The sequence below is a fragment of the Astyanax mexicanus genome, chromosome 24 (assembly GCF_023375975.1).
Source record: "Astyanax mexicanus isolate ESR-SI-001 chromosome 24, AstMex3_surface, whole genome shotgun sequence".
Taxonomy (NCBI): Eukaryota; Metazoa; Chordata; class Actinopteri; order Characiformes; family Acestrorhamphidae; genus Astyanax; species Astyanax mexicanus.
The window spans coordinates 33,114,822-33,137,793 of record NC_064431.1 but is presented as its reverse complement, the minus strand read 5'-3'; the positions used below and the strand labels follow the sequence as shown (position 1 = coordinate 33,137,793).

The following is a 22,972-nucleotide window of genomic DNA, read 5'->3' as shown; positions in this document are numbered from 1 at the left end:
TCCAGTTTTAATTTTACTTTTCACTTATTGGTTCTGTATTCAGAACCACTGTCAATAAACTGCTAAAAACTGTTAAAAATGAAACAAAAACTGCGACTGAACTTTCTAATCCATTTTTAACCAATTACTTTTACTAATTAAGCAATTACTGAATTACTGTAGTACTGTTTTTAATGTTTTAGGTTGAGCTTTGAGAGCCAGTAACATCAAACCAATTAACCAATCAAGCTGGTACCATAAAATTATCGACCCCATGCAGTTTTATAGCTTAGATTACTAATTTCCACCTACGTTATCTATGAATAGTAAAAGTAAAATCGGGGAGCAGGACGTTTTTTTACAGCACAAATAAATAAAAAACACTCATATAAAAATAATCTCTCGCAAAATATATTCTGTTAAACTGTGTGATACCATATTAGCCCACGTTCACGTTTTAAAAGCACTATATTCAACTTAAAAGACTCAACCGTTTCCACGTTTTAGCCTAGAAATGACCAGATGACTAGCAGCAAAAAGAAAGTTATATATTTATATTTTAATATCAGTATCAGTGACCTCAGCGCTCAGGATCAGTAGCATGTGGAGAAATCTCCTGATTTTAGGCTAAGTCCTTCCAAAATGAACTCATCGTTAAATTTGTTGCTTTTTGAAGAGGTTAAACCGTGTCAATTAAATAATTTGGGTCATAATTTGGATCATTGTTGGGTTTTTGTACCGTAGTAATCAGTGAACAACACTGGTCCAAATAATATAACTCATCTACTGTCATTAACATGAATTTAGTGCACTCTACACTGCAAAAAAACATCTATTGGAGTTTAAAACTAGAAATTATATATATCTAGTTTTAATTGTTAAGCAGATTTACTCAAAATCCTTGATCTAAGTCTTAAATCAAGTCAAAATCTCACATTTATATCTTAAATTTGGACACAAGAATCAAGAAAATAACTTTTTATGCTTATTTTGAGTTTAAATGACTTAAAACAAGGCGGAAATTCTAAGTGAGACTGATTAAAGTTGTTTTTTCTTAAAATAAGCAATCACCAAGTCTCAAAATCCTCAAAGTATGTATTTATTATGCTAATTTTGAGTTTAAATTACTTAAAACAAGTGAAGAATTCTATGTAAAACTGATTAAGATTATTGTTCCTAAAATAAGCAATCACAAAGTCTTGAAATCCTCAAAGTAAGTCTTTAATCACGTTAAAATATAAGATTTATAGCTTAATTGGTGTCTTTTTATGCATATTTTGAGTTCAAATCACTTAAACCATGGTGGAAATTCTACGTGAGACTGATTAAGGGTGTTGTTCCTAAAATGAGCAATCGCAAAGTCTTAAAATCCTCAAAGTAAGTCTTGAATCATGTAAAAATCTCTTATTTTATATCCTAAAGGGTGTCTTTTCATGCTTATTTTAAGTTTAAATGACGTAAAACAAGATCCGTTGTTCCTAAAGTATGCACAATAATCTTACACTTACACTCAATGCTGTTTTTCAAGGAATTGCATTAAAATTAGTATTAAAATTAATTTCACTTGCTAGGATTTTGTTGTTTTTGTTTTTTTGCAGTGTGTGTGGATTCACATTCACATTAATGGGGGAATACGTTTCATTGGTTCATTTTAAAAGGAGATAGCCTTCAAGAGGAATGTTTTTTTTTCATTGATATTTCCAGTGTTTATTTTTTCTTTAAATATAAATACATATTTATGTATAGAAATATATATATATATATAGAAATTGCATTGTGCTGAGAGCTGAGGTGGAAGAACAAAACACAGTAGAGGCAAAATAAAAAACAAGTTTCAACTAAACTCAATGGTGCAAAACTTAAAACTTTACACAACGTTTAGAACGTTTACGTGCACCAGTGATACATAATGCACAATGTAATGTATTGTGTTTGTTTGTTTGTCTGTTTGTTTGATGTTTGTTTTACACTCAGTACATTAATTATAAAGCACAGGCTCGTGGGATCGAGTGTGAGAGCTGGTTACATACACAGGAACACAATTACACACAATATTTAATGGTGAAAACGGACCGTAACTCACGTAACGAAAGACAAAATCAGTAGTTTTATTATTAAATAAATTAATATTAGCCTTTCTTTCTCTAAATAAAAAGTTAAATATCACCGTCGTCATCCACAAACAGTACGCTTTCCATCGGAAGTCCATCAGAATAAGAATAAAACGATCCAAAACTATCCATCCAGTTCACAATTACTGTATTATTTTTGTTTTAAGGTCCATTAAAGGTTCACTAAGCAGCTCATTCACTAATAAGGATCTCCAGATGTGGCCAAGGTCAACGCCCAAGGACCAACTGTTCCAACTTTTCTCAACTTTCCCAACTTTCCCAAGTTTCCCAGCATTTTTTCGTTCTTATTGTCGCAAAAAACAAACTTTCCTGGAATTTCCTTGGACTTGGAGTTGGAGTCGAACCATCATTGTTGGCCATATTTGCAAGACGTCCATTGGTCCATTGGTCCATTGGTGCATTGGAGCACTGGTCCATTGGTGCCAAGGCAAAAGATCTGCACCAAGGATCTCTTGTTCCTTTCTATTGGACCTCCTCCATGCTCCAACTCCAACTCTACTGTACATACTGTACATGTATGGTCCCTGGCCAACAATGGAGACCCAACAACGGAGAACTCATCTTGTGCAAACAAGTTGTTTCTCCTTTCTTAAGGAGGAGCCTTAAAGCCATGGATCTACATCACTCAGTACCCAGTAGGCTGTACCCCGATGATGCTCCCATGATTCTGACCTTCTCAGACCCTCCAGACCCTCCAACACTTCCACGCGATACGTCCGAGAAAGCACCGTATCGATGTTTTCTTGAGTAAATTAAACTAATGAATGAATTCATTTGGATCATTTGCACGTGTACACCTCTGTCCTCTCGCTGCAGGTGTTGCACTTGACGTAGCAGCACCACAGGAACTTGCAGTTGCACTGCCAAACCCGCGAGTACTGGTGCGTGTTGTAGCCCCGCCCACAGCACATCAGGTCGCAGCTGTTGGCTTGGTGCGCCGTCTTGTTGCAGATACGCCCCTGCGTCCCCATGCTGCCGGTGATGAGATCCGCCTCGCAGTAGTTGGGAGATTTCTCGATGTAGACCAGGTCCGTGTCCATGGGCTTTCTGTAGGAATATGGTTTTTTGATCTTCAGGAACTTGGGCCGCTTGTTTCGGCTCGCTCGGACCGGTTCCACGTGAACCGCCTGGAAGTACTTGTCCTTCAGGATGTAGCCGAGCTGCCGGAACTTCGGGAGCGTCGTCCAGCAGGTCTTGGTGGTGCAGGAGCCGGAGACGCCGTGGCACTTACACTCCAGTCGCATGTTCTTCTCCAGGAGCTGAAGAAATAAAAGAAAAGATACGATCAGATCAGGACTACATTCGTTTGGCAGTGGTTTTAAATCATTAAGAGTAGAGCTGTAACTAATGATGAAATATTTTGATGGTCGATTAATCTGACGATTATTTTTCAGACCATTCAATTAGTCAATTAGTCAATTCGTCAATTAGTTGATTAGTCAACGATTATTTTTGAGATGTTCTCCATCTCTAAAAACGAAAGAAACAGCTGAACAGGAGATTTAAAAAACATTCAAATGTTGAGATGAAGTTTAAAAATGGAAATTACTGATATTTATTGAGTAAATATGTATTATATCTGTTGTGTTTGGGCACTTTTGTAGACAAGTTGAGTTTAAAAAGTGTGATTGAGCCATTTAACCCCAATACTACAGTCGACAAATTGTTATCATCGACATTGTCGATTATATCGAATAATCGTTGCAGCCCTAATTACTGTGTAAGAATAATGCTGGATTGCTGTTGAGTTACAAGCTTTGCTCCAATGTTTTGGGATGACTACTTTTGCTCTAAGTAGAGTACTGTAAAACACAAATCACACAATGGTAAATCAATGGTAACTTGCTCTTACAGCCTACAACACTACACAACTATAAAGAGTTCCCCTGAACTCAAGGTAGAGTATTCTAAATTAGAGAATAAACTCAATGTATTGACATGTTTGTTAGATTAAATAACCAAATCACCAGATTAAAACTCCAGATTTTAACTCAAAGTAAGCACAAAAAAGTCAGTTGTCACGTTTTTTTTAATCTTGTGTCCAAATTGAAGTAACAAAATTGGTCAAAATTAGTCCTAACTTACTTTCCGATAGCTTATTTTAAGATATCTTTGTAAAATATAATTGCTTACCCCATTGGCAGATTTATTGGCTTAAAATAAGCTTATATGTTGCAATTTACATATATTGTGTCTAGTTTTTACCAATGGATTTTTTGCAGTGTAGGGAAAAGGTTATAAAACCAAAAAGTTATAAACTAATATACTGTAATCAATTTTGCAGTACAGGTAAGTTAATGGTAGCTTGTTCTCATAGCCTACAACACTACACAACTCAAAGAATCCCCCTGAACTCAAAAGATGTACAAGTTTCAGACATGTTTCTCTAACTCCAGATTTAGTAGTGGTGCACAAATTTTGGGAAAAGCTTATAAAGTTAGGTTATTAAACAATAAACAGCTCTGGAAAAAAATATTATATATTAAGAGACCACTAAGAGTTTCTGAATCAGATTCTCTGATTTTGCTATTTATAAGTTTATGTTTGAGTAAAATGAACATTGTTGTTTTATTCTATAAACTACAGACAACATTTCTCCCAAATTACAAATAAAAATATTCTAATTTAGAGCATTTATTTACAGAAAATGAGAAATGACTGAAATAACAAAAAAGATACAGAACTTTCAGACCTCAAATAATGCAAAGAAAACAACAAGTTCATATTCATAAAGTTTTAAGAGTTCAGAAATAATCAATATTTGGTGGAATAACTTGATGTTCTCCTCCACCAGTCTTACACACTGCTTTTGGATAACTTTATGCCGCTCCTGGTGCAAAAATTGATGGTTTGTGATCATCCATCTTCCTCTTGATTATATTCTAGAGGTTTTCAATTTGGTAAAATCAAAGAAACTCATCGTTTTTATGAGCTCTTTTATTTTTTTTGCATGCTTTATTCAGTCTCTTGTTTCAGGTTTCTTCTACAGAAGCCGTGTTGACGCTGCTGAAAAGGCTGGCTGGAGTGGAGCGTTTCTCCCCGGTGGCGTTTGTGCCTACAGTCGTGGTTTTGGAACATATTTCAGGAATAGTTAAACAGGTTGAGACAAAGGTTTTTTAAAACATTCCTATTGAAGAATGCGAGGATTGTTAAACTGGCTGTGCCAGAGCCTGATCCGCCTCACGCCTGGAACTCCGCCCGCCTGTCGACAGCTTCCCCCCGTCCACCTTCAGGAAGCCTCTTCATCTGTGTACAAAACACCCGGCACAAATTGTCTGGGCGAGCGGCGGCGGTGCGAGAGGGAGGCTGTCCGGAGGAGGCCGGGTGGAACCAGGGCCGGGTGTGATATAAATAAACAGCGTCTGGATGATGATCGCTGATCTCTACAGCAGTCGGCCGTGTGTGTAGTGTACACATATAAAGCCCTGGAGTCGGGTTTCAGGAGCCTGAGCCTGATCTTTCCCTCGGCTTCTGACTGAGAGAAGGTGAGCGGGACAGGTGAGGGAGGGGAGGAGTCAGGATGAATATCGATATAATCCAATATCGATGTTTTAAATCAAAGATTTCAATAACAGCTTACGAAAATAAGCATTGGCAGAGGAACCACGGAATATCAGAAATACATAATACTGCGAAGAAAGCAGAAATTGTTTTAAAATCAACTTTTATTTTAAAAGCACGCAGAAATCTGCACCCCCGCCATGAAAAGCACCTCCTCCCGGGAGCACGTGTCTAATTAAAGTTAGCTAAAGCAATCCTCTACTCTTTTATCCTGGAAGACAGTGCATATGCGCTGCTGAGAGAGGGTGTTTTTCGTGGCGGGGATGCAGATTTAAAAACTACTATGGTGCCAAATTCAGCACCCCCGCCAGGAAAAGCTCCACCTCTCGGGAGAGGCTGCAGGTGACATGTTTCTTTTTCATTTCTATTTATAGGTATATTTTAATGAACATTGTTGTTTTATTCCATACACTGTGAACAACATTTCTTCCAAATTCCAAATAAAAATATTATCATTTAAAGCATTTATTTGCAGAAAATGAGAAATGGCCTAAAATAATGCAAAGAAAACAAGTTCATATTCATAAAGTTTTAAGAGTTCATAAATCAATATTTGGTGGAATAACCCTGGTTGGTTTTTAATCACAGTTTTAATTTCATGCATCTTGGCATCATGTTCTCCTCCACCAGTCTTACACACTGCTTTTAGATAACTTTATGCTGCTTTATTCCTGTTGCAAAAATGTGAACAGCAACTTGCCCTTCTAGCCTACAACACTACACACAGCTAACGTTACCATGTTAGCTAGCTCTCTGCTTACCTTAGTTCTCTCCCTGGTAACGTAGCTAACTCTCCACTAATGTTATGATAGCATGTTAGCTAGCTTGCTGCTAATGTTACTACGCTAAAGTTATGATAAAGTTAGCTTGTGCTTTTCCACTGGCATTAAATAAACTGTCTGAAAACGTGATAAAAATTTAGCAGACTTTCGAGAGGCGATTAAACGATAAAAACTGCAGCGAGTGAAACTTTTTAGATTACTGAGCATCAAATAATTAAAAAACTGAGAAAACCTCGCTAAGAATTAAGTAGAATTACATCAGTAGCGCAGTAATGGCAGAGATGTTAATGTTAATGATCGGCAGCACTGAATTAGCTTTGGTGCGGTTGGTTAAAGCTCCCTCTGCTGCGTAATGATGCTGCTTTTCCCCTCTGTGGGTGGGAAAAGCCTCACCTAGCGTTTTAATTATTACTCCATCCTCCCGCTCTGCCTCTCAGACTTGGTGGAGTCTCGCGGGCAATTGTCTGCTCTCTCCGGGATGCGTATCGGGCTTAGCGTGGTCATGCTGCTGATTCCCAATAAACAGAGCGTTCAGAGAAAGAGCACTGAAGTCAAATCCTTCTGACAACCCGCGTGATCCGCGAGAGTACAGCGAGGAGATGCCATCGCGCTGACGAGTGAATACCGCACTTAAATCATATTCATCTGTCACGTTCATTTTTGGATTAGCTGCTGTTCGACTCGGAAAACAAAGATACCATTGTTAACCTTGATTATGTGTCTTTACTTTGTAAAAAAGTGTTTTTCTTAGCTCTGATTTCGCAATGTGATTAAAAGACGCTCCTGAAGCCTAATATCTAAAGAAAGCATTTAAAACCGATGAGTTTCTTTAATTTTACCAAATTGAAACCTCTGGAATATAATCAAGAGGAAGATGGATGATCACAAACCATCAAACCACCAAACTGAACTGCTTGAATTTTTACACCAGGAGTAAAGCAGCATAAAGTTATCCAAAAGCAGTGTGTAAGACTGGTGGAGGAGAACATTATGCCAAGATGCATGAAATTAAAACTGTTATTAAAAACCAAGCAGGGACTTTACTCATCCTTAATACCTCAACTGGTAGAATTCATACATATCAGGGTTTTTGCACCCTGTAAAATTGAATGTTTTTTTAAGACCTTTTTTAGACTGCATATAATATAATTTAAGACCAAAAAAATGTAGACATGTTTTCTTTGGTAGAAGATTGTAGCTAACTCGCTGCTAATGTTACTATGTTATCTAGCTTGGTGTTAATGTTAGCTAGCTTGCCGCTAACCTTAGTTCTCTCCCTGGTAATGTAGCTAACTCACCGCTAACATTACTATGTTAGCTAGCTCTCCGCTAACCTTAGTTCTCTCCACGGTAACATAGCTAATGTAATCGCTGCTAATGTTATGTTAGCATGTTCTTCATTATCCTTAGTTCTCTTTCTGGTAATGTTAGCTAACTCACAGCTAAAGTTAGCTTGTGCTTTCCCACTGGCATTAAAGGGACTGTCTGAAAATGTAATACCTACAGCAAATTTACAGTAAAAATTAAAGGATTTTAAGTGCCTTATATTCTGAAAATATCTGTGTTGAAGAGAAACTGATGTCATAGTGGTGCTATACAACAAGAAACTGGCATTATTGTGTTGCTGTATTGCATGCATTTGGCTAGAAACTACTAATAGTTTCTAGAATTAGTATTAATATTAGTTAAAATAAAAAAATGAACTGTGCCAGTTTCAGAGCGCAGGATTATGACCTTATTCAACCAAATGACCTGATGATGATGATCTGTCCAGAGTGCTGAAACCATCAACTGTCCAACTCATCAAACTCATGCCAAGCTTTTCAAGGGTTTTCAAAACATTTGGTGCAAGTTATTGGTGCACCATTTAACACTCAAGGGCTTATCACTAGAGATTCATCTGTTAATATCTGGCAACCAGAAATATTCAGCCAAAAATGCACAAGACAAAAAAGAATACATCTTAAGTGTACTCCAACTACAACATTTCCCCCCAGCTTTTCTGTCGTAGGTCATTAGGAAGCTTGAAAACAACCATCATACTGCAGGTTTAAGTTCATTTTTGCTCTCAATTACAGCATCCCTTATCACGCTTACTTTGACTCCGTCTTTCTTTTTCCCCGTCAGTGGACATGCTCCTCTCGAGAACTACAATCCCCAGCATGCATCTGATAACATTACGTGTATTTTTTCACCTCTAGCCTGTATACAGGCCAAGGTCTATCAAGGGGTTAAGAAGTTAAAAGGATCCAGTTTAAGGAGTTAAAAGTTGATATAAATGTCCATTAATTTATAATAAGCTTGCATTAAACTTCTAGGAAACGGCATAAACGATCCAATAATCCAATAATCCAATATTGTGCAATCCAGGAAATAGATTTTTATGTTTACTGAATTATATTAAAAATAAATCAATTTGAAAGGGTCAATTTCAATTTACATACACCTATACATTTCTACATATTGTGACAGCGCCCCACTTTAAATATAATTAATTGACCAGTGAAGCTTAAGTTGCTTAATTTTAAAGTTCTTAAACCATTTTGGGCAGGGTTTTTATTTTGTTTTAGGTTGTTTTAGGTTGTTTTTAGGTTGCTTTTTAGGTTGTTTTAGGTTGTCCAATGCAAGCCAGCTGGGGCCAACCGGGGCTGTGCATCCAATATATACAGCTCTGGTAAAAATGAAGAAACCACTTCAGTTTCTGAATCAGTTTCTCTGATTTTACTATTTATAGGTTTATGTTTGAGTAAAATGAACATTGTTGTTTTATTCTATAAACTACAGACCACATTTCTCACAAATTACAAAAGGCAATAATGTCATTTAGGACTGTTAGGTGGTTAAGGGGTTAAAAGGATCCAGTTAAGGGGTTAAAGTTAATATAAATGTCCAGTAAATTACAATCAGCTTGCTTAAAACTTCTAGAAAATAGCATAAACGATCCAATAATTCAACAATGTGCAATCCAGGCATTCAGTACCATTAGAATTGTGTTAAAATGTGAGATTTTATATGCACTGAATTGTCAATTTGAAAGGGTAAATTTATCTACACATACATATACATTTCTATATATTGTGACAGCGCCCCACTAAGAATATTATTAATGGCCCAGTGAGGCTTAAGTTGCTTAATTTTAAAGTTCTTGAACTAAGTCCAATGCAAACCAGCTGGGGCCAACCGCGGCTGTGTATCCTGGTGTGGGGCGGACCCATGGTTCCTCACAATATATATATATATATATATATATATATATATATATATATATATATATATATATATAGCTCTGGAAAATATTTTTAGGTTTATGTTTGAGTAAAATGAACATTGCTGTTTTATTCTATAAACTACAGCACATGTGTCAAACACAAGGCCCGCGGGCCAAATGTGGCCCGCCACGTCTTTTTATGTGGCCCGCGAGAGCTTGTAAGATCTTAGTGTCTATAATAAATAGGTAGGAAGCGTTCTTTGGCCAAACAATACATTTCCCACAATGCTTGTCGATTGTATTACCCGCAAAGTTACGGCTTACTGCCACTACACGGCAGTGTAGTCATTGATGTGGAAACCCTGCCGGAGGGAAGGTGTAACTTCGCGGGTGGAATTGAGACATATAAATGTTTATCCCATAATGTCCAGAAAAAGAGAAGTTGATGCAGACGGACGGCTGTGCTTCAAGGCGAAAGACCGGTATGCCTTTTGTGTTACGAAGAGTGTTACTGACCAAAATAAACGCTTTTTAGGAGAGATATAAGTTCTGTGTAAATATTTATAAGACAATAGCTGACAAAATCTGTTTTAATGACGTTAATAAACATCACTGTGACAGCGCTAGTCGCAGTTTCACCGCAGCAAAGTACGAGGACGTGAATCACTTATCTAACCAGCCTTTACTGATTTCTGCCCCAATAACCCTTTCAATAACCTCCAATAGCCTTTAATAGTCTTCAGTAGCCTTCAACAGTCTAACCTTGCAGCCGTGGTGTGTCCACTAAACTCCGTAGTTATAAACATCCTGAGGTTAGCAGCGCGATAACTGACCTGTTTTTAATGTAATCCTAGCAGTGCCTCCGTGACTCTGCTCTAAACTGCTGCTGTTAGCTGGTTGGGCTGAAAGATGAACTGTAGAGAGCTGTATTATCCGGTTAGAAAAGTCTTTATTTCATACACAGAAGAACTTAAAAATTGTAAAAACGCTCCAGACTGGCTGAGCTGAGCCCTGTAGCCCGTGGCTGGGCTGTAGCTCTGACTCAGTGAAGACTGCGGACTTGTGTTGCTGCTGCTGCAGCTCCCACTAGTGGTTGGATGAGGAACTGCTAAATCTGAGGAAATGCTATGTTCTTAACAGCTCACAATTTTTGATTTTATATTTATTAATATCAAAGTTAATATAACTTGATGTCATTTCTATTCACTTGAATAGTTTGGTTCTTGATTGATGGAGTTTTTGGATTTCATGACATGACAAATTAAAAGGATTTATGTTAATAGAGCAACACGCAAACATTTTTTCCATGCAACTGTAATATTTGATTGAATAAATAATATATTGAGAGTTATTTAACATTAAGGAGTAATTACATTCATTTACATATATTACATTTGGTTACATTTTATTACATTTATAGGTTACATCTGGCCCTCGGAGGACAGCCAATATGCCAATGTGGCCCTCGGCCAAAATGAGTTTGACACCCCTGAACTACAGACAACATTTCTCCCAAATTACAAATAAATATATTGTAATTTAGGACTGTTAAGGGGTTAAGAGCGTTAAAAGGGTCCAGTTAAGGGGTTAAAAGTTAATGTAAATGTCCAGTAAATTACAATCAGCTTGCTTTAAACTTCTAGGAAATGGCATAAACGAAACCACCTCAATGTCAACAATCTGCTCCTCGTAAACCAAAACACAGACCCACATGGTCCAGAGTTTTACAGAGTTTCACAGAGTTTCCAGAGGAAAACCCTGAAACACCTCCTTCAGTAACATTCAGGGACATCTCTGAGTAAGAGAAGCTCAGTAAACTCCTGCAGACGCATTAGAGACGTTCTGCTATCTCTTGGAACAGGAGTGAGGAGATTTAGTGATTACTCAGATTGACGCACATCTTTGCCCTTCCACCTAAAAGCCTCGGCTGTTATTTCATTACAGAGACGCTTTTTAAATCAGACTTTATCAGCAGCGGCGTGCCGGGAATATCAATCACGACACCGAGCTTCCACATATCACCACTTCCTATCACTGTTAACCCATCACGCCGAGAGACGCGTGAAGCCAGCAAGGTTCTGTGATAAACCAGAAATCCAAAGACGAAGGTAACAGGAGATCAGAGCAAACAGGACATTTATAAACCCCACGGATTGATATGTTTTTGGTATGTTTTTGGTACGGTTAGTGTAAAAAATAAGCCGTTCAGGCAAGATTTTTAGGTTCTTCCCTAAAAGTCCAATGCAAGCCAGCTGGGACCAACCGGGGCTGTGCATCCTGGTGTGGGGCAGACCCACGGTTTCTCACAATATATACAGCTCTGGAAAAAATGAAGAAACCACTTCAGTTTCTGAATCAGTTTCTCTGATTTTGCTATTTATAGGTTTATGTTTGAGTAAAATGAACATTGTTGTTTTATTCTATAAACTACAGACAACATTTCTCCCAAATTACAAATAAAATGATTGTCATTTAGAGCATTTATTTGCAGAAATTGAGAAATGGCTGAAATAACAAAAAAAAAGATGCAGAGCTTTCAGACCTCAAATAATGCAAAGAAAACAAGTTCATATTCATAAAGTTTTAACAATTTAAGAGTTCAGGAATCAAGATTTGGTGGAATAACCCTGGTTGGCTTTTATTCAAAGTTTTGGCATCATGTTCTCCTCCACCAGTCTTACACACTGCTTTTGGAAAACTAAAATTGAGAAATGGCTGAAATAACAAAAAAAATATGCAGAGATAGAGAGAGAAAGACAGAGAGAGAGGGAGAGAGAGCGAGAGAGAGAGAGTATGAGCGCCTAACCCTGCAGCATGGTCAGCAGTCGACAAACGTCAGGTTTAAGTTTATTTTTATACTCACATTTCCCCTGAACTGCCATTTCTTATAACAGTCAGCACTGTAGAAACTGCTGGACTGACTGAAAGTGACTGTGGATTTGCATAACAATATGTGATTTACAGTACCACTCAAGCCAAGATCAAGTTTTTATTTATTCATTTTTCCTCCTACAGTAAAGTAAATTAATACTGAAGTAATTCATGAAGGACTATGAAGAAATGTATCATGTAGGAACTTAAAAGTGTTAAAAACAAAGCAAAATACTCTCTGACCCACATTGAGGTGGGTTTTTGGTTTTCCTTTTCTAGGGCATGCCCTGATGAGTGCCAGTTTCATCATCGTTTGAATGTTTTTGATGGTCTTTGACTGACCTTCATTATTTGTTCATTCTTAAGTCATTTTTTTCTTTACTTGGATTGGATTAGAACATTATTTAAATAGAGCTATTCACTGTATACCAACTCTACCTCTTTAGAACACAACAAGAAATTCAAGTAATTAACTCTTGAGGAGTTCAGCACAGCTGTTAACTGAAAGCCTGAATTGTGCTATTCTTTGTAGTTTGGTAACTTTAGTAATGATTAATTCAGAAATTAAAATGCAGAACATTTTAATTTAAGGTGTTTTATATGTCAGTGCAGTGTTCTTTATCTTCAATAGTATATAATCATGAGCCAAAATACCCAAATAACTCTGGAAACAGTTTTGTAAACTTCCCGGTGATATACGTACCTTACGTCCTACTTCGTTGTTATGAAGGTTCATAAGAGTCCTGGCGTTCTGCTTGATCTCTCGGGCGTCTACGAACACCTTGGAGAAGCTGAGGCCGTAACGGATGTCGGCGGAGCAGCCGCCCCACTTCCAGCCCTCGTCCTGATTATAGAAACCCTGTTTCTCCTTATCGCAGCCGCAGCCGCTCAGCGTTCCCCGAGTGCAGGCCGCCGTGATGGCGTGGGCCACGCCCGCCGAGATGATGGCGTAGGTGAAAGCAGCCTCCTTACTCCCTGAAGGAAAACGAACAATCACACCAACAATTAATCATACAGGAGACAATTTAATCCAATAAACGATTAATCATACCGGAGACAATTTAATCCAATAAACAAGTAATCATACGGGAGACAATTTCATCCAGTAATGTGCAATCCAGGCATTCAGTACCATCAGAACCGTGTTAAAATTTGAGTTTTTTATGTGTACTGAATAGTATTGAAAAATAATCAAATTGAAAGGGAAAATTCACATATACATATGGTCGCTGTCCAATCAAAAACACTTATCTCCAAAACAGCAACTTTACAGGACAGAGAAAAAAAAAACCTTCAATAGAAGTGAATGTAAAAAGAGTTTATTTCATGTAATTTTGAAGAGTTTCTATTGGTCTGTTCATCAAAAATTTTGTCACAGTGTAAGGGACAGTTTGTCTTTTCAAATTATGTAGTAAACTAAAAATCGGCAAAAATGGAGATTGACCATTTGGGGCTTAAGTTGCTTAGTTGTAAAGTTCTTGAACCGTTTTGGGTTTAAAGGCCATTCCCTCTGGCTGCTAAATCAGTCCAATGCGAGCCAGCTGGGACCATATATATATATATATATACAGTATACAGCTCTGGAAAAATAAGAGACCACTTAATAATCTCTGGAATATAATCAAGAGGAAGATGGATGATCACAAACCATCAAACCACCAAACTGAACTGCTTGAATTTTTACACCAGGAGTAAAGCAGCATAAAGCTATCCAAAAGCAGTGTGTAAGACTGGTGGAGGAGAACATGATGCCAAGATGCATGAAATTAAAACTGTGATTAAAAACCAGAGTTATTCCACCAAATATTGATTATTTCTGAACTCTTAAAACTTTATGAATATGAACTTGTTTTCTTTGCATTATTTGAGGTCTGAAAGCTCTGCATCTTTTTGTTGTTATTTCAGACATTTCTCTCTTTTTTTGCAAATAAATGCTCTAAATTATAAAAAATATATATTTTATTTTGAGAAAATCACACTACAACTAAAAGGGATTCAGCATCTCCAGTATGGAGATCTGCGCAAGGACAGCAGCCACAACAAGCCAAAAAATTCTAGTTTTTCTTGCATTATAGATCCAAATGCTACAAACTATTTGTAAGGTTTTAATCAGATTGAATCAGTGATGTAAAATATGTTGTTTATATATTAATTTGACCCTCAGTTTAGAGTAATTAAACAGATTGCAAAGACAGACATCAATTGAACTGATTTAGCTATTGAGACGTTGGTGCAGTATATTGTGCTAAAGCACAGGTTTGGTTATAGTGTAAGTGTTAGAACGTTAATAATCAGGATCCGCTGACTGTTCTAAGACCATATCAAGCCCACATACATACCTGACATAGTTTGACGCTCAACAGCAATAACAAAAATGCGTGAGCCGTGCCAGGAGGCGTCCATTTATCACACGTTCTCCAGGCTGATGAACGGCGTGGCCCCCGATAGATGTTAAATGGGGTGGGATGCTGCGGACGGACAGCAGGCTCACTAAAAAAATTACTATAATATACACTGAAAAAAAATATGCGTAAAATTTTATTTTCCTTTACTTTTATTTAAGTAAATTTAATTTCAGATAAGTTTAAGTAACTTTAACTCGGTTTCAAGACTTAAATAGAGTTACACAGAGTAAATAAGTGAACTGAACTTCAGTCAATCCTTTCTTTTATTAAACTTTATTTCATTTATTTTCACTGAATCAATCCTTTCTTTTAGTAAACTTTACTTCATTTATTTTTACTGAATCAATCCTTTCTTTTAGTAACTTTACTTCATTTATTTTTACTGAATCAATCCTTTCTTTTAGTAAACTTTACTTCATTTATTTTTACTGAATCAATCCTTTCTTTTAGTAAACTTTACTTCATTTATTTTTACAGAATCAATCCTTTATTTTAGTAACTTTACTTCATTTATTTTTACTGAATCAATCCTTTCTTTTAGTAAACTTTACTTCATTTATTTTTACTGAATCAATCCTTTCTTTTAGTAAACTTTACTTCATTTATTTTTACTGAATCAATCCTTTCCTTTAGTAAACTTTACTTCATTTATTTTTACTGAATCAATCCTTTCTTTTAGTAAACTTTACTTCATTTATTTTTACTGAATCAATCCTTTCCTTTAGTAAACTTTACTTCATTTATTTTTACTGAATCAATCCTTTCTTTTAGTAAACTTTACTTCATTTATTTTTACTGAATCAATCCTTTCTTTTAGTAAACTTTACTTCATTTATTTTTACTGAATCAATCCTTTCTTTTACTAAACTTTACTTCATTTATTTTTACTGAATCAATCCTTTCTTTTATTAAACTTTACTTCATTTATTTTTACTGAATCAGTAATCAGTTTAGTAAAAGAAAGGATTGATTCAGTAAAAATAAATGAAGTAAAGTTTACTAAAAGAAAGGATTGATTCAGTAAAAATAAATGAAGTAAATTTTACTAAAAGAAAGGATTGATTCAGTAAAAATAAATGAAGTAAAGTTTACTAAAAGAAAGGATTGATTCAGTAAAAATAAATGAAGTAAAGTTTAATAAAAGAAAGGATTGATTCAGTAAAAATAAATGAAGTAAAGTTTACTAAAAGAAAGGATTGACTGAAGTTCAGTTCACTTATTTACTCTGTGTAACTTTTAAGTCTTGAAACTGAGTTGAAGTTTCTTAAACTTATCTGAAATTAAATTTACTTAAATAAAAAAGCAAATGCAGAAAGTTGTGAAACTTTTTTTTAAAAGTAAATTTTAATTATATATTTTTTCAGTGCAGAGATATAGAGGACAGGAGTGCAGGGGTGGAGATAATACTGTTAGCGCATGCTAACAATGCTACGATAACGAACGGAGACCGCGCTGACAGCCCTCGTCTTTATTTGAGGCGGAATAATCGTCCTTCGTCTGTCAGGAGGAGGAAACATTAAGACGAATAAGCGCCTGATTGTGGTCAGATCATCGTTCCAGCGAGAGGAAGGGATGGAAAGACCCATCTCTCCAGAGAGAACAATAGACCAGGGTTTATTTAAGAGACAATAGAGTGTGTTGGAGATAGTGGGGGGGGGGGCACTCGGTAAGTTTAGAGTTGATTCTGGCCACTGTCCCAGCTTCCGTCAGGATCAGGGATCCACCCGAGCGGAGGTGAGTCCCCCCGGCATGCAGAACATCCCCCGGCCAGATACCCTCCCGTAATTAATGGCCACTGTTAAGAAGGGCACTTCCAGGTTAAGAGCATGATTCACTCAGGTAGATGAAGAGAGCACTTCAGTTTCTGAATCAGTTTCTCTGATTTTGCTATTTATAGGTTTATGTTTGAGTAAAATGAACAAATTTTATTTTAGTTTTATTCTATAAACTACAGACAACATTTCTCCCAAATTCCAAATAAAAATATTGTAATTCACAGCATTTATTTACAGAAAATAATGAGAAATGGCTGAAAAAAAACACAAAAAAGATGCAGAGCTTTCAGACCTCAAATAATGCAAAGAAAGAAAACAAGTTCATATTCATAAAGTTTTAAGAGTTCAGAAATAATCAATTAACCTTGATTGGTTTTTAATCACATGCATGGTTTTAATTTCATGCATCTTGGCATCATGTTCTCCTCCACCAGTCTTACACACTGCTTTTGGATAACCTTATGCTTCTTTACTCCTGGTGCAAAATGATGCAAAATTGATGGTTTGTGATTATCCAGAGAAAGAAAGAAACTCATCATTTTTAAGTGGTCTCTCATTTTTTTTTCCCACAGCTATATGATCCTAGACACTTACATAATACGTGGCACCAAAATAACCCTTATTGGCATTTTGGAGGTAGACGAAAATTCCATTTAGCAACAGAACAGAACACAAGACATTTACCTCAGCAGTGCCATTTTAGTCATAAACCTACCTCAGCAGTGTTATTCTAGTTAAACATTTAGCTAGATAGCTCCCATAGCAGTAGGCACCACAGGCAAGGCTGCTCCAAGTCTTGAAAGTAGCAAAGTAAAGACCTTTTAAAGTAACATCGCTAACCTAACCAGATAACCCTCTTAAGAGTGTATCACTCAGCTCAGTGTCAAAACACAGTAGAGCTAACAAACACCACTAACCACACTGAGCTCCGCAGTGTAGATCTGCACAGGAATTTACAAACTACTACAAAGTTCTTCAGTGTTTCATAAAAGTAATTATAAAACAACGAATCACAAGACATTAACCTCAGCAGTGTCTTTTTAGTCACAAATGTACCCAGTGCAGTACGTATCAAAACACAGCAGAGCTAACAAACACTGCTAACCACACTAAGCTAGGGACCAAGTGCTGAAGGTAGCAGAGTAAAGACCTTTTAAAGTAACATCACTAACCAGAATCCCCTCTCGAAAGTCCATCACTCAGCCCAGTACAGTGAGTATCAAAGCACAGCTGAGCTAACAAACACCACTATCCACACTGAGCCCAGTGTTTTACCTTTCACTTTTTTGCTCTTCAAAGAAAAAAGCAATTATAAAGTAACAAGGAAGAAGACATTTACCGCAGTAGTGCCATTTTAGTCATTAATGTACCACAGCAGTGCTATTCAAGTTACACATTAAGCTAGATAGCACAGCAGTGCTAACAAACACCACTAACCACAATGAGCTCCACAGTGTAGATCTGCACAGCGGAGCCAGGCTAAAATTTTAACTGTTTTAAGATGCTGTTTCCAGAACTTTTAGCCTGCTTGATTCTTAAAGTGCAATTATTTGCGCCAGAAAAAGAGTATTATCGCATAAGAGCTAACTTCTACTTGTGCATAAATATTTTAAAACAATTTGTCTTTATTGAAACAAGTGTTTATTGAAAAAGCACTTAAAATTAAGTTGGATGGTTTGGTTCCAGACTTTTTGGTTCTCAATGCACCCAGTTAAACCTAATTAAATAATTATTAAATACTAATAAGCTAAAATGTATTTAATGTTTGTGTTGATAATATATTTAGTTAAATGTTAACTGGGTTAGTTTTTTCCTTAAGCAAATAAACATTAACTACCCAGATTAATAGAAAATAGTTAAAATTTCTAAATTTCACTCTCAAGACTTTGGGCACAAAATATTATGTCTTTATATCTTTTTTGGTAGATAGCACTAAGAAAAAATTGCAAAAGTAAATTGTATTGTGTTTTTCTGTGCATGTAACACAATTTACGCAATATTCTATATTGAAGTTTTAAATCAGGTTAAGAGTAAGAGGAAGCTGTTTCAGTGCAAACAGTCAGATCTACTTTAAGCACGAGTATACACATGCACTGAATTCTTGGAAAACTCCTCAGCAAAGAGAAAGCTGTCAGGGGTTTAGGATGTATTGATTAGTTGTGAGTTCGTCTACATGAGCCATCGTGGAAACGCCAAGCTCCTCGTCTGGATTAATGAATCATCACCTATTGACTCAGCTAGGAATCATTTACACACCTTAAACTGAGGAGAAAACCTGAGAGCTTCATAAAGACTATCTGATTTTTCATTATTTTATAATGTTCTGTATTGTAGATTAATACTAAACTCATATTTATCATATTTAGCAAACAGAAAAATTGTGTTAAACAAACCAGAATATGTTTTATATTGCTTAGATTTATGAGGTAGAATCACCTGGAATTCAGGCTTTCAGTTAACAGCTGTGCTGAACTCATCAAGAGTTAATTACTTGAATTTCTTGTCTCTTAATATAAAGTTTGAGAGCATCAGTTAAAGTAAAGTAGTGAAGAGGTAGAGTTACAGGTATACAGTGAATAGTGAATATTTGAGTAATGTTCGAATCCAGGTTATGAGAACTAAATAAAGAAAAGTAAAAAAAAAATACTTTAAGGAAAAATAAAGGTCAGTCAATCTGAAAAGAAGAATTTCAAGAACTTTGAAAGTATCCTGAAGTGCAGTGGCTGTAAAAAAGACCATCAAAAATGTTATGAGGATGAAACTGGCACTCATCAGGACCGCTCCAGGAAAAGAAGACAGCTCCCCAGATGTCATTCAATTAAACTGTATTAATTACATTATCTAATGAAATAGTTAGGACAGTGGTTTTTAACGCTTTAACTCATAACTGCATTCCTGTCATAATTATTGTACATCAATTTTATTGACCCTACAATAGAACCCTGTGGGACTTCACAACATACTAACAACGCTAAGATTATTTCCAATAGTTTAATAGCATTATCATTATTAACAGAATAACAAACCTAGGGTGTAATGATTTATAGTGTTATATATTAAGTGCATTTATATATTAATGCAAACATACCATTTAAAGTGAACAGAGTAAATAGAAATATTAGTATTAGAAAACAGCCAAGCTAACAAACACCACTAACTACACTGAGCTCAGTGTTTAAACTTTTAAAAAATCAATTATAAAGCAACAAGGCCCAATACATGTTCTTCAGCAGTGCTATTCTTCTTAAACCTTTGGACTGCTTAAACCTGCAAGTGCTAAATGTAGCAGAGTAAAGACCTTTTAAAGTAACATCACTAACCAAATACCCCTCTTGAAAGTCCATCATTCAGCCCAGTACAGTGAGTATCAAAACACAGCAGAGCTAACAAACACCACTATCCACACTGAGCTCAGTGTTTTACCTTTCACTTTCTTTCTCTTCAAAAAAAAAGAATGCAATTATGACAGGACTGCAGTTATGATTTATAATTGAATCAATTTCATAGACCCTACAATAGAACCCTGTGGGACCTATTGCTAATATTGTTTATAATAGTTTAATAGCATTATCACATATAATAACACAATAATAAACATAGGGATCTAAAGGTTAAGCCAAACCTTCTCTGAATTTATACATCCAATTATAACATTATTGTCTTAAATAACATCAGTTTCATAGACCCTACGGTAGAGCCCTGTAGGACTCCACAAAGTATAATAAATCAAGCAGGAAATATAGTTAAGCATTATAATTACAAACGCAATAATATACTGAGGGTTTAAGGATTTATATCTTCAAAATGCTTAAAAAATCACACTGTTGCTTCAATAAAAAAGTAAATAATATAATAATAATATCATGATATTATGGCAAACATTGTCATTTAAAAAAAATATTTCAAGAATATAGTACTGCCACTAAATAATAAATAATAATTAATAAGTATAATTATTTTTAGTATTTTATTTAGTATAAATTTGAGTTTTATACATTCAATAAAAATCTGTAAGTTACCTCAGTCTGATTTTGCATAAAATAATATGACAAAATAGTGTGACAAAATAAACAACACTGTATATCAAAAAGAAATGATGTAACAACAACAATCTACCACAAAACTGAAGTGTTATATACAGTATTTAGTGCATTCATATATTAATGCAAACATACAATTTAAAAATAAAATGTTAAAATAGACTATTTTTTAAAGAATATATATATAAGCAATATTATTGTGTATGATACAATATCAATGATGGCACACTCCAATAAAATACGCGATACGATAAAATCATATTGCTATATTGCCCAGCTGTAAGTACAGCATGATTTTTCTCAGTTTTCTCTACATTTTCTCAGGGCCTCTTCTCTAACACGTCGGTTTGCGTTGACCCGCGGTTGATAAACATCTTGGAGCAGCGCCCATGTAATTTACCAAAGGCCAGTTTAGGGCATCAATTATATGGAGATTTTTATGAGTTGCTTGGGCTTAAAGCCAACAGAGGAAAGATGCATTCATCCAAAAGTTTAGAAAAGAGAAAACTGAGGACTTTACCCAGAAGAGACACAAGAACCGTCCAGGAAGACCTTCAGAGCTACAGTAAAATACACTGTTTTATATGAGATGATCACTCAGACTGTGTTTACTCAAATCCAGATATTCTGAACACAAACAGCACTGATAAGAGCGCAGTAAAACACGGCTGTTATGACGTAAAGTTCGTTACTTTTCCACAATCTGAATCAGTGGCTCCCTGTGACTCTTCCAGAAACCTCCTTTTGCCAAAAACTGTAAAAGCAAGAGGTTAATTTATAAACCTCACACAATGTGCTTGTCTGGACTTGAGACAATGCTGGTGGAAAGCTATTTTTTGAGCATGCTGGAGGGCACAGGAGTGAGAGAGGAAGAGTGAGGGGGAGGAGAAAGCTGTGATTTCATTAAAAAATAAAAAAAATACAGTTTTCGCATTAAAAACAGTAATAACTTTTAATTTAACGATTTTAACTAGTGTACAGTTTGACTGACTGAAGTGATCTAGAGTTTATAACTGAATCAATTTCATAGACCCTACAATAGAACCCTGTGGGACTTCACAACATATGCTAATATTGTTTCATAGTCTCACAAAATAGACTGTGCTTTCAATAAAATTGCTATTACAGTAACTTACCTCAGTCTGATTTTGTATAAAATAATATTAGTGCGACAAAATAAAAAAATATTTAAAAATTAAATAATGTAACAAAAACAGACTACCACAAAACTGAAGTGTTATATACAGAATTTAGTGCATTCATATATTAACGCAAACATACAATTTAAAAATAAAATGTTAAAATAGACTAATTTTTAAAGAATATATATATATAAGCGATATTTTATTGTGTATGATACAATATCAATGATGGCACACTCCAATAAAATACGCGATACGATAAAATCATATATCAGATAATAACATAATATCAGACTATGAAGGAACATATAGGAAACAATGTAGCAACTTAAATACTTAGGTACTCCTGCACAGGCCTGATGAGTGCCAGTTTCATCATTGTAAAATTTTTGATGCTCTTTTTTGAGGTGACTGCACTTGAGGATACTTTCAAACTTCTTGAAAATCTTCTTATTTTTCCCATTTTTACATTTTTAAAAGTATTTTTTTCTTTTCTTTGCTTAGTTGACACACCATCTTATTCAATGTTTTCATTTGCTCATTTTTTCCTACGTTAACGTAAATTATTACTGAAGTGATCTATTAGACTATGAAGGAACATATAAGGAATCATGTAGCAACTTATGTTGCAAATACTTAAAAAAAAGTATCTTGTGCAACAGAGGTACTCCTGGAGCAGCCCTGATGAGTGCCAGTTCCATCATTGTAACATTTTTGATGCTCTTTTTTGCAGTGACTGCACTTGAGGATACTTTCAAAGTTCTTGAAATTCTCCGTATTTTTCTAATTTAATTAACCTTCATTTTTACATTTTGCATTTTTAAAGTATTCTTTTTTACTTTTCTTTGCTTAGTTGACTCACCATCTCATTCTTTGTTTTTGTTTATTACTTTGTGATCCAGACTAAGGAAGGAATATATAACAATGATGTAGCCACTTAAAATGTTAAATAAAACAAAATACTCAGCAAAACATTTAGGTGGGTTTTTGGTCTTCCTTTCCTGGGGTGGAGTCCTGATGAGTGCCAGTTTCATCATTATAATGAAGTTTTTGATGGTGTTTGTGTCGACTGCACTT

General features: G+C 35.6%; 1 protein-coding gene across 1 annotated transcript in view; it reads right to left on the bottom strand.

The window, feature by feature from the left end:
- Positions 1 to 1,453: 1,453 nt before the first annotated feature.
- wnt7aa (wingless-type MMTV integration site family, member 7Aa) overlaps positions 1,454 to 22,972 on the bottom strand; it is a 34,953-nt gene continuing 13,434 nt past the window's right edge. The window contains exons 3-4 of the mRNA XM_022682467.2: positions 13,237 to 13,508; positions 1,454 to 3,370 (exon numbers count right to left, since the gene is read on the bottom strand). Of these exons, the coding sequence (XP_022538188.2) occupies positions 2,891 to 3,370; positions 13,237 to 13,508 (752 nt within the window). The 3' untranslated portion in view covers positions 1,454 to 2,890. The remainder of the gene's footprint in view (positions 3,371 to 13,236; positions 13,509 to 22,972) is intronic.